This window comes from Daucus carota, chromosome 7, assembly GCF_001625215.2.
Source record: "Daucus carota subsp. sativus chromosome 7, DH1 v3.0, whole genome shotgun sequence".
In the NCBI taxonomy this organism is placed as follows: Eukaryota; Viridiplantae; Streptophyta; class Magnoliopsida; order Apiales; family Apiaceae; genus Daucus; species Daucus carota.
Genome location: NC_030387.2, coordinates 11,439,189 through 11,453,141, shown reverse-complemented (window position 1 = coordinate 11,453,141; position 13,953 = coordinate 11,439,189). Strand labels below are relative to the sequence as shown.

The 13,953-nt window shown below is 33.8% G+C and overlaps 1 protein-coding gene across 4 annotated transcripts; it reads left to right on the top strand.

Annotated features, from left to right (window-relative positions):
• The first annotated feature begins 714 nt into the window (after positions 1-714).
• LOC108196328 (DNA topoisomerase 3-beta) lies at positions 715-13,160 on the top strand. Of its 4 annotated transcripts, XM_017363563.2 has the most exons (15): positions 715-859; positions 966-1,022; positions 1,336-1,439; positions 2,870-2,963; positions 3,698-3,797; positions 4,621-4,861; positions 6,881-7,043; positions 7,127-7,246; positions 7,516-7,595; positions 8,371-8,649; positions 9,286-9,454; positions 9,848-9,976; positions 10,097-10,309; positions 11,345-11,524; positions 12,331-13,160. In XM_017363563.2, exons 1-15 carry the CDS (start codon positions 839-841, stop codon positions 12,973-12,975), a joined length of 2,595 nt encoding a protein of 864 aa, XP_017219052.1. In that variant the 5' UTR covers positions 715-838; the 3' UTR covers positions 12,976-13,160. The 4 variants fall into 4 exon arrangements, with proteins under 4 accessions (XP_017219052.1, XP_063937307.1, XP_063937308.1 ...); XM_064081237.1 differs by lacking the exon at positions 1,336-1,439 and having other exon boundaries at positions 758-859; positions 2,875-2,963; XM_064081238.1 differs by lacking the exon at positions 1,336-1,439 and having other exon boundaries at positions 761-859.
• Positions 13,161-13,953: the final 793 nt, after the last annotated feature.

Genomic DNA, 13,953 nt, shown 5'->3' with positions numbered 1-13,953 from the left:
TATAAAAATATAATATCATTAAATATAATTATTAATAAATAACATGTGGTATTATTCAACCAAAATACATTAATAACATTATTTTTAAATACTCTAATGATCTCACATTAAAAGGAATATTACAAATGTAGCATATACTATATATTATTACACTGTTAAAGCCGAAAATAGAAAATTCACTTAGTTTGTTAGTTAGTTGAGTTTGGTGAATTGGTTGGTATTCGACCCACGGAGCTCTTGAATTTATAACATGTTATAATATATTTTTTATTATCTATTCAACAAAAACATTACATTTAGGTTAGTATGATGGGTCGGTATTTGGTTCCATGCGTCTCTTTAAATTATAATATGTTTTATACCATATTATTAATTATTAAACAAAATATCAAAAGGTTGATCGGTTAGTTTATATCTGAGTTTACAGGCCTCCTTAAATTATAACATGTAAAAGAAAATATTTTAACATTCTCATTAAAATATATATATTCAACCTAATTTTTAGTTAGACATTTGACAGACTTAACTATGAAGAATCTATCCAACTCTTAAATAAAATATTTATTTAACCACATTATTATATCATAAATTTATTTTTACAATAAAATTAGATAAATTTAAAATATATAGGATAAAATAAGAAATATGTTAACCGCCAGTGTATTACACGGTTTATAAGATAATATAAAATAATTTTTAACTTAAATGAAAAATGCTAGTTTGGCACTTAAATTCCGGCCAAAGAGGCTCAATTCTCTTCGGAGACCAAAAGTCTTGTAATCAAGAAAGGGATTACACACAGAGTTAACTCAATTCACCTGAAAAACAATCCAACGCGATGGCCCCCAAAGTTCTAATGGCGAGATTTTCGTGCTCTTATATTTGTTTCTCGTTGTTTCATAACAAATAAATTACTATTGAATTAGGGTTTCACTAATTCTCGATCCATTTGTTAATTATTTCAGGTAGCAGAGAAGCCTAGCATCGCTCACTCAATCGCAACTGCACTCTCTGCTGGTCAAGTACGAACCCTAGCTTCTTTCCATTTCAGTAATTATTTATTTGTTAATCAGTTTGTTTGTTAGTTTTTTATAGCTGTTTAGTTTATTTGAAAATGTCGAAAATTGTAGTTGGTTAGAGAGGGAGTGTTAATTCTTTTTGTAGTCGAATTACTCACTTTTTCGATATGTAATTTGGTCAGAGTAATAAGTTTTTGTATGACAAACGGGACAGACATGTTAGTTATGACTAGCGGTCATGTCCTTGATATGTTCGACTGTTTTGCAATCGAGGATTTGGCGATATGGCAATGTGTGATCAAGTGTGTTGTTGCAGATGTCGAGTCGGAGGGGGAGTACGGAGGTGCATGAGTTTGAAGCTATGTTTCAAGGGTTTAAAGCGCATTATAAAGTGACGTCTGTCATTGGTCATGTTTTCAGGTTGCTTTACCCTTCTCTCGGCTTCACTTTTGTACGGAACACTGTGGGGAATTGATCTAGTCACTTTATGTGTGTGTTAAAATATATCTTAACATCCTGAAAATGCAAATCTTTTTTTAAGGCAGTGTCTTGCCTCTCGATTAATTTATTTTAGACCTCACTGCCTCTTCTTGCCTCTAGCCTTTGCTAACACTGCAAGATTGAAATTTTTAGATTATATAATTTTTTCTTCCTTCGCTTCCTCTGTATGATCCCTTTAAAGTTTGGGAAATGGTAGGTTGTTATTATTTCTAGCACAGGATATTTAATTGATATATCACTGTGTATGATACCTTGAAAGTTTGGGAAATGCAAATCTTTAAATGTGGCAACGCCTCTCCTCTCGATCAATAACTGTAAGATCTCTAGTCTTGCCTCTCACTTTAGATAACAGTGTGAGATTTAAATTGATTCCATTGCTTCCTTCGCTTCCTGTGTATGATCCGCTAATATATTAGGCAATCGATCATCTTTGTCAAAAAATGATCATCATGTCTAAAGAGAAGTTTTCAGATTATATTCTATTTGCTTCCTTCACTTCCGGTGTATGATCCCTTGAACAATTAGACAATGGCTGGTCATTATCATTTAGAGTCTAAACAGGTTACGGTGTCATTTATAGCTGTTATAGCTGCTCTTGCACGACTTGCTAGCTTGAGGAAGGAAGTTATTGTATTCATATTACTGGCCATGGTTGGCTATAATGGTGATATATGATAACTTCGGCATTACCTTGTGTTAGACACATATTTTGTGTTTAAAGTATCCATAGTTAAGGATACATACTACGTAGTCACCCATTTTCCTTCATCAATATTTCTCTCTTTTACACACCACCAAATTTTCAATTCCATAATATTAGACAAAGAGTGTATTTTAGCATTAGAAAATATTGTATGCAGTCAACCACTTGATTTAGGTGGATTACAAACAAGAATTGTGATAAGTGTTGCTGTCCAGCAAGTAAATTGTATCATCAATATGTCAAGTTATGATCACTATCTTTATCTGTGATCTGATGGAATAAAATCTGATAAGTTTATGCTCCTTATTCTACTTACAACCCCCGCTGTTTATTCCCCTATACCTATAGTTTCAGCACCTCATAAATCTAAATTAGTCATTAGTGCTATCGCTGGGTTTATAGACTACACTTAACATTCATATGTTTAGTAAATTCTAGAGGATGTGTTTTGAAAAAATCTTCAAAATATCTGTTACTGCATGTTGTTCTTGAGTATTGTGGAATTGATTTTAATGTACCCTTTTAGGGTCTTTACACCATCTGTAGAGTTTATTAGCTATGTCTTTGATACTTTTCTGAGAGAATTTTATGAGTTAGGATTCCAAATGTGCTTGTTAATATTTATGTTTTATTTTTCTCAATGTAGTGTAGATTTTCCAGCCGCTTATCAAGATTGGACAGCAACGGACCCTCTTACACTTTTCCAAGCACCTGTGTTGAAGACAGAATCAAATCCAAAGGTGTGAAATCTCTTAACGTCATTATAATTTTGTTTGCTGTGAAACTTAAAAATTGCAAAGCCAAAACTTTGGAAGTTAGTGATATGTACCTAATTATATGTACCTAATTAAAGGTCATGTGCATCTGTATGTAGATGCTAGTCATGCAGACTTACAGGTTAAAACAAATTTTTGCCCACATGTCAAGATTTGAGTTCAAAGGAAAAATTGGCTTAGCCAACATAATCCCCATGACTTGCATGGGAATGGTGCATCCATGTTAAGTCTTCCTCAGCTTTTAAGCAAATTGATGTTTGACTTTTTGACGCACATTTTAAGAGTATAGACTTTTTGGCACATATTTTTAATAACATTGATTGCATAGCTAAATTTATTTTTTTTTAAATTTTTTTATTTTATGAATAAACTTATTAAACATAAACTTTAATTTACAAATAAAAAATTTTAAAAATAAGAATTTTAACTGTGCGGCCGCAGACCAAAAAACCATACGGTCAATGTACAATAAAATGTGTGCCAAGAAGTCAGAAGTCAATTAATTAAAAACAGAGGGAGTATTACATTTGAACATGAACAAAAGTGGCTATGGCTTGAATAGTATTATCGTTTGGTGTTATTGATTAATAGAAAGTGTTGAGCAGGGAATTTGTTTTCTAGTAGAAGTCGGTCAATCCTGTTTATTTAATACCTTACTTCTTAATAGATAGTTGCTGACTTGAATTTCTGTATCCAAGGCTCATATCCGTAAACATTTAAGTCAAGAAGCTCGTGGCTGTGGACATTTAGTATTATGGTTAGATTGTGATCGTGAAGGAGAAAATATATGTTTTGAAGGTAATTTTCTTTTCTTAGTAGTATGCAATAGTTGCAGCTTGAATGTCATATCATGAAATTATAAAGCAATTAGCAACTCTCTTTGGAATTGTTATAAGGCCACACCTATAATATTGATTTTCTAAGAAACAGGATTTTTTCAGCGCTTTAAATCTCTAAAATTTTGGCAATACTTGCTTATTTTGCATGAAAAGTAAATAATGTTGTATTGATGTTCTGTTTTCCTGTTTCTTGTCGAAGCACTAATAGCATTTTTGCATTATCTCTATGAAGGTTAACTTCTTTCTGCAACTCGTGTCACTAAATATCTAGTACAATTAGTGAAGGTCTGCAAATAAATTTCCTGTAACAAAAGAGTGAGAACGTAATAAGTGGAATTATAAGATGCAGAGGGAAGTTGGTGGGAAAGGAAATATTGACTTTTTCAGATCTTTCATTTATAATGTATTTCTTCCTAGATATTTCATGTTTACTGACATTTGGGATTCTAGTTAACTTGCAGTACTGCACAATCTATTTTCTTCCAAAGTTCACTCTCCAAAAAGTTTATAGTTACTAAAGAAATCATTCGCGTGGAGGATATGATAAACAGCGACTAATGTTTTAATTCCTATAATGCGAATTATAAAGAAATTACAAAATAATTAATATAATCAGCCTTGGCCATATACACATTTTCTTACCAATAATCTGTTTCAGAATTCAATTTATTAGAGGCTTGTCGTTTAATATTTGCTGTTCTGCAGTGCTGACTTGCCAGTTATCTTAATTATTCTTCTTACCTCTGGTAACTCAATTCTGCTTTCAATATTTTTTTATACAGTCATTGACTGCACTGGATTTCATACAACCGATGACAGAAAAATTTATCGTGCGCGTTTTTCTTCTGTAACTGAAAAAGACATTAAAAAGGCAATGAACAACCTTGTTGCACCCAACAGAGACGAGGCCTTGGCTGTCGATGCTCGCCAGGAAATAGATTTGAAAGTCGGCGTTGCATTTACTCGATTTCAGACCAGCTATTTCCAAGGAAAATACGGAAATCTTGATTCAAGTGTTATCTCGTCAGTTTCTACTTCTTTCACTTCACATCTTTTTGGATATAAATGTATCAATACTCAATAGAGGGGGGGGGGGGGGGGGGGGGTTGTTTTTGGTGCCTCATATGTTATCTTGCGTGATTACTTATTTCTCCTCTCTTTATCTTGGTGCACATGCTCTGGTATATGAAAGTCTTCGTATTTTTGTATAAATCATTAGTAACGTCCATGAGTTCTTGGGGAAAGATGTTGACCTTTATAATTGAAAGTGGATGTGGAGAATGGGTGGATTTAAATATATAATTTACATGCGTTAATATTTGTTTTCTTATTTAGTATTTTTTTTAACCGAATTTCCTTATTTAGCTAAAGATGTTTAGAGGAATAATTTGTTTCTCTTGGTTTGATCTAAACTTTTGTATAGTAAACAGTTAGATTTACACGATATTGCAACTTGTATTTGTGGTTACATATCTGATTGTGATGTATAATTTCAAGGTTTGATGATAATTGGGAAAGTTTAGGTTTTTAGGGTCATATAATATGCCTAAATAATTTAGCAAAAAAAAAAAAGCCTAAATAAGCTGACCCATATAGTATTATATAATATGTACAACATCTTTCTTTTTTTTTTTTGTACTTTCAAAACCGAAGTTTCATTATTAATTAATAACAGTTATGGTCATGGCCATTCTTTGTTATGAATTTGTAGAAGTTAAAGGGGAATGTTGTTCTCTAGCACTGCGCTATGTAAATGCTATGCATACTGTAATATCTGGCTTTCTTCTGAATACGCAAATTTTTTTGTGTTGTATACTCGGACTAAACACCGCTGCTGTATAACTGCTATGCATATACTAATTTTGTGCTAAAATTATCAATGTCTCATACTTAAATATATATCAGCTGTACCAGTTTTAAATTTGTAATCAGCTACTCCACTTGTTTGACCATTTATATTTTGTTATTTAAAAGGTGCTATATGTCATCGCATGCAATGTTCATCCACTTGTCCCTGAATTAATGCTCAGGGTTGTTGATATGAAATGATCCTTTGAAAGAACTTCATGATCTAGTATTGCATGTACCATAGTTACATAGGACTGGGTTCGATTCGAAACGGGGAACGAAATCGGGTACGTGGAACATTAGTTTTAGTGAATCTGGTACGATGGAACGTATAGGTACGATGGAACGTATGGGTACGATTGGTCCTTTTAAAAAGAATTCTATAATCATATATATAAATTCCATTATAATATACAATTTTAGTTGATAATTTATACATTTATAATTTTTTATAAAGAAAAAGATATTGAATAACAAATAAAAGTACACATTTATTGATAAAATAAATTACTTATCATATGACATAGACATGGATCTATTGTTCAAAACAAGAATGAAGTGTGTTCTTGCGGGTCGTCACTTCCGGCGATCTGGGTCGCGACCCTGAACGTTTCCGTTCGCGTTTCCGACCGTATCGGGTACGAACGATCTAGATCGCGGTTCGTGGCAGCGTACCCGTTTCCTTGTATCTATGGCATGTACTGTTTCTTTTCCGTTTTCCCTAATTTGATGTTATGATATAGCCTTTGTCCTTCATCTCCAAGTTGGTTCATTATGTTACTGATGTCATCCCCCGTTATAGCGCCTCCAACTTGACAATCCTTACATGGAAAGTTCTAAAAAGTGTGCGCTCTTCTTATATATGTACAAATAGATAATAATGAAGTTGCTAGTTGTCTTAACATTTTTGCTAGATTTGTTTTTATCAATTTTTTCTAAATTATGCTTTGTATGCCTTACATTAGTGATTAGTGTGAATGTAATGTGTTGATTAAGATTAAAGGCCGCAGTCACTTCGTTGTTCAAGTGTGTATTTTGTTTGGTCCATACAAAGCTGAGGTGTTGTAAGGTCAAATTATGTACCCTTTTTTTTCTCTGTAGTCTGTACCATAATTTACTCTTGCATATCTAGAAAAGTTGGTCTTTATTTTATCTCCTCTTTACATGTGTGTAAACCCTAAACTTCTTATTCAGCTATGGGCCTTGCCAAACTCCTACACTTGGATTTTGTGTGCAACGTTACCTTCAAATAAATACATTCAAGCCAGAAAAGTTTTGGGCCGTGCATCCTTACATTATTCACAACGGATATGAGCTTAAGTTAGAATGGGAGCGTATCAGATTGTTTGACCCGGATGTAAGTTCTCTTTCCAGACTTATCTTCTGAATCTCTTTTGCCTGGATTGTGCTTGACTCATCATTATTCTTTTCAAAACTAAGGTTGCAGAGATGTTTCGAGTTTTAATAGTGGACGATGGACTTGTTGAAGTTACTGGCATTTCAGAAAAGCAGGAGACCAAAGTTCGCCCTTCTGGCCTTAATACAGTTAACCTTTTGAAGGTGAGATAGAATTACTTGAGTATATATAATTCTGTCATGCTTTATAGTCGCTATGTCTATTTTTTGGGACCTCGATATTACGACTTTATGTACATATGTAAGATGATGACTTTGTGTACATTTTTTATATCTATTGTTAATGGCTACCAAGGATGAACATTCGTAGTAAATGATGCCAAATCTTAATGGTGAAGAATTTTATAATACTGTTAAAGTACAAGTTCTTGTGTGTTAAACAATTAGATGACAATCTATTTTTACTGATACAGGTTGCTTCAAGTTCGTTAGGCTTTGGTCCTCAATTAGCTATGCAACTAGCTGAGCGTTTGTATACTCAAGGTTTTATCAGGTTTCTTTTGAACCTACAATGAACATCTTTTTGCACAAATTGTTATACCTTATATTAGTGAAGTAGGACTTGCATCTAAATTTTCATTACCCAAAGTATACTATCAGTGACCACTTTTACAGATCAAAAATGTTTTTTACCTTTACCCTGGGCTTCACTTAATTTTAGCAGGTGATTTTTATAAATCATAAATATAAGTTAACTAAATGTCCTAAATTAATTTATATTCTTTCTGTTATATCTGGAAGAAATTGTGCAGCCAGATGCTGAGAACTAGATAAACAATATAATTATGGGTTTGGTAACGTAGAAGCTGTGAAATGCTCTCAATCTTTTGTAGAACCTTCTCCAGTAAGTGGAATAATGGACTGACTTAAATGCTTTAGTTGATCCATCAGTGTAAGGATGTCTTAAAGTATAAATTTAAAACCCTAATGTACATGTAAAGGAGTTGTTATGTCTACAGGACAAAGTATAAACTTGAAAAACTACAAGTTGTTGTCTTATTCTGCTGGGCAAAATCTTTTTAGACACCCATATTGAGGAAAAGAGTAGAATTGATTTAATTTGGAAGTCACATAATAGTTTAATTGTGGTGCTCATTTAAGAGTTGATGTTAAGGGAATATGTAATTCCAAGTTAAGCAGTTTGTCTAATCCCGATTTACATATTTTTCTTGCGGCACCTATCATTTTCTTTCCCCTTCATCCACGTCTAATAATCACTGATTATGAATTTCTGAATTCTGTTTCTCGTTGATTGTTTATTCTTGTAGCTATCCACGTACTGAGAGCACTGCGTATCCTTCATCATTTGATTATAGAGGAGCACTAGAAGTACTAAAGAACAATTCAGTTTTTGGTTCTCATGTGCAGACGCTACTAGCTAATGGCTACGTCAAGCCACGCTCAGGGACTGATGTAGGTGACCACCCTCCCATAACTCCAATGCGGTCAGCTTCGGAGGATATGCTAGGATATGATGCTTGGAGAGTATACCAGTATGTCTGTCAACATTTTCTTGGTACCTTATCTCCTGATTGCAAATATATCAGGTAATTTGTAATTGCATTGGTGGTATTACTTCTTAACTTGATACATTTACTCAAATATTAAATGGCAGAATCAAGATTTCTTTGTCAAATGGCACACTAATGATTTCAAGATTTAATAATTAATAGTTTATATATTTTTCAGTACTATCTTTGTTTCACAAAACAACCCCATTTTTGTATATTGCATATAAAAGAATATATACTTTCTTTCAGTTCATGCAAGAGACTAAAGAGTGAAAAAAGAAGAGTAGCTGGCATTATCTATTTATTTATTTATTAATTTTTTAGTGCTAATGTAATTATAATTTTGACTTGAGATTTTATTTTTTTTTTTAAATTATTTACCAAGTAAATTAAGACTTTAAACAACTTTATCAATGTATTTTTAAACGTATAAACACTACATAAAACTCCTTCAAATGGAGTATGGTAGTTCTGAGATATGACGATGAATGAGAAGAACAACAGGAGTAGAGAAAGAAGAGTCGAAAGAGTTTGAGTTTTGTGTCCATACAAACATAAAATTCTAATGGATTGGATGAACTGTTGCTAGTTTACTTTCTGTTTCTGATTTCCACTTGGGTTTTTCCTGATCTTATTATAGAGTTCTAATGTGTGTATTGGAATGTTTTGTAGAACCAAAATTGATTTTTCAGTTGCTGGAGAATCCTTTTACTGCTCAGGGCAGAATGTTACAGTTAAAGGATTCACATCACTCATGCCCTGGTTGGCAGTAAGTGAGAAAAGTCTTCCTCGGCTTTCTAAAGGGGAGAAAATAGAACTTACAAAAGTTGAGTTGTATGAGGTATTATTTGATGCCATGAACTTTTGAGTTATGAAGTTAAAAAATTTATTGCACTTTTGTCTTGTATTTTTTCTTTAAAGAAAGAGACCAACTATATGAAGAAAAAGATTAGGGAAACATTGTGAAGATTGATTTTCTTTGTGGCTCTATTTTTCTGCACATTAATTAGATTGAGAAAGGCGAATACTTCTGTCTATAAGTGTAGAACTACTATCATCGGTAATGCTTATGGGACTCCTGATTGTGCTATTATTTTTAAAGTCAGAAATCAGGCAAAAAGAAATTTAGACAAACAGGACCATAGTCTTTGTGCGAACTTCACTTTTTATGCTCGAGGTTGAGGATATAGATCTCTGTTTCATGCATTGGGTAACATATCTACTGATATTATAGGGAAACACAGCGCCTCCAGACTACCTTAGTGAGAGTGAGCTGATCTCCTTAATGGAGAAGAATGGAATTGGGACAGACGCATCAATTCCTGTACATATTAACAACATTAGTGAACGGAATTACGTCCAGGTTTGTAACATTTTTAAATTTTAAAATAATTTTGGACTCTGCTTGTCTAATACGAATTTTTCAGATTTATTTGTACATGTTATAAGGTACTTATGCAGTTGTGTCATATCCCAACTTCAGGTACAGGCTGGAAGAAGGTTGATTCCAACTGCCTTGGGTGTCAGCTTAATAAGGGGCTACCAATGTATTGATCCAGATCTTTGTTTACCCGACATTAGGAGTTTTATAGAGAAACAGATAACCCTTGTGTCTAAAGGCCAGGCTGACTATTCTCTTGTTGTGCGGCATGTACTAGCCCAATTCCAGCAAAAGTTTAGTTACTTTGTGAAGAAGGTACAATATAGTATTATGATGAATAAAACTTGTTTTCTTGCAGTAACAAACAGATTAATCATATCAAGCTTGTGATAAGTTTAACTCTTTAAGTTAAGATGAAAGCTAATGTGTATCTGTTGATTTGATGCCTCTGCCTACCAGATACATGTTCTGTAGCTTACAACTTGCAGAAATGGCTTGACGAACGAAGATAACAGTAATTATTGAAATTAGAAAAAGAAATTTTTTGTTATTAATAACATCACATGTAAAAACTAATTTAAGCACTTCTGTTAATATGATAAGGACTTTTACGACCAGTAGGTTTTAGGTATTTTTTATAGCACAGCTTTCTCTTGTGTAAGAATAACGAAAGCATGATCTGGCTTACGGTGGCCTTATTGCATGAATTGTTGCATCTAGAATTTGTATTTGTGAAGTGAGCATTCTTTTTTTTTAAATTATATATCTTAATTTTATTATGACATGATACTACCAGCTTTTTTAATAAATCAAAATTACGACTAGTTTCACCTATTTGACGGACTCATGCAAGTCAATGGACAAAAAAAACTCAATCTCCATTGTTTACAATATTTCTGTTCCTTATTTTATCTCCGGCTATCCCTCTCCTAAAATCCTTATTATGCAATTATCAATGTACACCCTAAAAGTATTTTAAATTTAGCATTCTATTTGAATTGTGGTCCAACCTGCATATGCAGGATGCTGCTTGAATCTAGATTAGCCAGTCTCTGTATTTTAACCGGCTAAAGAAGCTGAATTGTCATCTTGGATGTAGGAACAATTTGGAAGAAGCTGAGGTGTATTTAAAACAGAGTGTTGACTCTACTAAAAGAGAAGTACATGTATCTTATCTAATAATAATAATCACATGAAGAACTTGCATGTAAAGCTTTTAGTGATTCATCGGATTGGCCCCCCTTCCGATGTATCCCTGCACAATATAGGAAGTCTTAGATGCTTTAGCCCTGGCCAAATATTTGAAGCCTTTAGCAAGGTAAGCTAATCCTTTTTGTCTTCTTGTTTTAGATTGAAAACATGGATTCACTGTTTGAAGCACAGTTCTCTCCACTTTCTGATTCTGGACGCATGCTTAGCAAGTGCGGGAAATGTCTGAGATACATGAAGTACATATCTAGCTTGCCATCACGGCTATTCTGTGGTACATGTGAGGAAGTATATTATGTTCCTCAAAAGGGCACAATCAAGGTATTTACTGGCCTTTGGACATTGAAACTGATATCTTTTCATTCTGCAATAGTTAGTCCAACTGTTTTTGAAATGATCTTTGAATTGAACATATGGATTTGTATTTGTAATGATTAGCTAAAGAATGTATATTGATTTGAATTAATACCATATACCACAAATACAATTATAAAGTTGCCATGTTATAAGAACGAGGGTACTTAAGAAACAGAGAGTCCTTTGTAATTACTGATATTACTCATGTAGGCTCCTTGGATACTTTCACAAGACGAACAAGGGGTAGGTTAGGCAAAAATATCTTCCAGAGTTACGTTAGGCACTTGCTTTCTGTGTGCTGATTTGTACATCTGATGTAGAGACTAGAAAAGGGATGTATTTAATATCTGGTGTCGTTCATCAGCAGAATGGGTGTTCGTGTATCTGATGATTGGCGTCATTCATAACCACAAATCTAAAAGCTATGATTGATACAAACTATTACTCCCTCCTCTCTCCTTTCTTTACAGTTTTTTTACACTGCTTGGCACACATTTTAAGGCGTATATAAAGTATAGTTTCATAACTTGTTTTTTATTTTTTTTGTATAACTATTTAAAATCAGAAGAAAAAAAGTTTAAAATAATTTATGAGACTATATTATATACGAGCCTTAAAATGCGTGCCAAACCATGTCCCAGCAAGAACCTAGGGGGATGGGGGAAATATTACTTAATAGAACTGTACATGTATGCCATGTTTCCCAAAGTGATGCAGTTTCTGGCTTGGATAAGTAAATCATTAAATAACAAAAGTTTCTCTCATTGCAGCTGTACAAGGAAATAACTTGTCCTCTGGACAACTTTGAGCTTTTAATATTTTCCATGGCTGGTCCAGATGGCAAATCTTTCCCTCTCTGCCCATACTGTTATAACAATCCTCCGTTTGAAGGTATAGACACATTATTTGGTGCCAGCAAAGCAGGCAGTACTGGCAAACTGGGTAAAGGTGCTGGCATGCCGTGTTTCATGTGTCCTCACCCTACCTGCCGGCATTCATTAATTGCGCAAGGTGTTTGTGCTTGTCCAGAATGTAGTGGGACACTTGTCCTCGACCCTGTCAGTGCTCCTAAATGGAGACTTTACTGCAACATGTGCAATTGCCTGGTTTTCCTTCCTGAAGGTGCTCATCGGATAACCACAACTCGAGAACGCTGTGTGGAATGTGAATCCACTATCTTAGAAGTGGACTTCAATAAGAAAACAACACCTTTAAAAGATGGAGCCACCTTGTATACTGGGTGCATTCTTTGTGATGATCTGCTGCACTCCATGATTGAGATGAAGCATGGAAAATCATTTTTTAAACGGACTGGAGGAAGGGGAAGAGGGAGGGGCAGAGGGAGAGGACATAGCTCAAGAGGAAGAGGTGGCAGGAAACTACAGGATCCAAAAATGAGTTTTCGAGATTTTTGATACTAACCTTTAGAACTGTATCGTAAGTTGTATCATATGTATCTTTTAATTTAAGAATTTTGAAATCTTAGTTAATTTTTTGAAATTGAACTTTCAGCAACATGCATCGTATTGAATGTACCTTTTGCAGTCGTGCTATGAGAAATTTGTGATATGAGCTCCATTCTAGCAACCGTTTACAAGCATGTACTTCAGTGAACAACCCTTATTTTTATTCTGGTTTGTATGAATTTAGATTCAAGATTGTTGCCAAAAATTACTCTCCTTTGATAATCTTTTTGTTTTCGCATCCCCTTTGATAATCTTGAATGCCCATAAAAACGGGATTTGTTTTGTTTCTCGAGTATTGTATATATAAAGCTCAAATGTACGAGATTTTATATCATCATTATTATATATCTCAAGAATTTGATAATTTGTTTGTAAAACCGCAGATTTGATATAATCCATTTTAAATTATTGTCAGTTTATGTTGGGGTCGTAAAAATTTAAAAATATAGTGAGGGTAAAAAACACACTTCCCAGAAATTAAGAGGACAAGCAAGAATGCCCATGTTCTTGACAAATCAACTGGATTTTTCTTCAGCTTCCTCTTGTCTTTGCTTTCATTCTCTTAATTCAACTTGTTCACTCTTGCGGCAACCTCACATCAACTCGAACTCTTGTTCGATTCTATGCTGGAACTCTTTTTCGATAAAATACCACTCTTCATCTAGCTGCATTGCCAGAGTTTCAGCTCATCAGGCTGCTGCAGCTGCAGCTAGACCTGTCACTCATTCCCCTCCTGATGATGCTCTGCAAGCTCCTTCTCCCCGGGTGTGTTTTCTTTTTTCCAGCTCAAGTTATATTTTTGATTTTTGGATGCTATAGTTGTGATAATTTGTCAACTTATTATTAATCTTGGAACTTGTTGATGATAACTTTCCTTCCCTTTAAACACTAGTGAGATTATGTTCACAGGGTTTTATCATTAAACAC

What these genes read in the sequence shown, in the direction of transcription:
- LOC108196328 (XM_017363563.2), top strand. Translation starts at nt 839, where the DNA reads ATGGCCCCCAAAGTTCTAATG. An exon ending in CTGCACTCTCTGCTGGTCAA is followed by an intron (nt 1,023 to 1,335) that starts GTACGAACCCTA and finishes GTGTTGTTGCAG; the next exon opens with ATGTCGAGTCGGAGGGGGAG. An exon ending in CCTGATTGCAAATATATCAG is followed by an intron (nt 8,650 to 9,285) that starts GTAATTTGTAAT and finishes AATGTTTTGTAG; the next exon opens with AACCAAAATTGATTTTTCAG.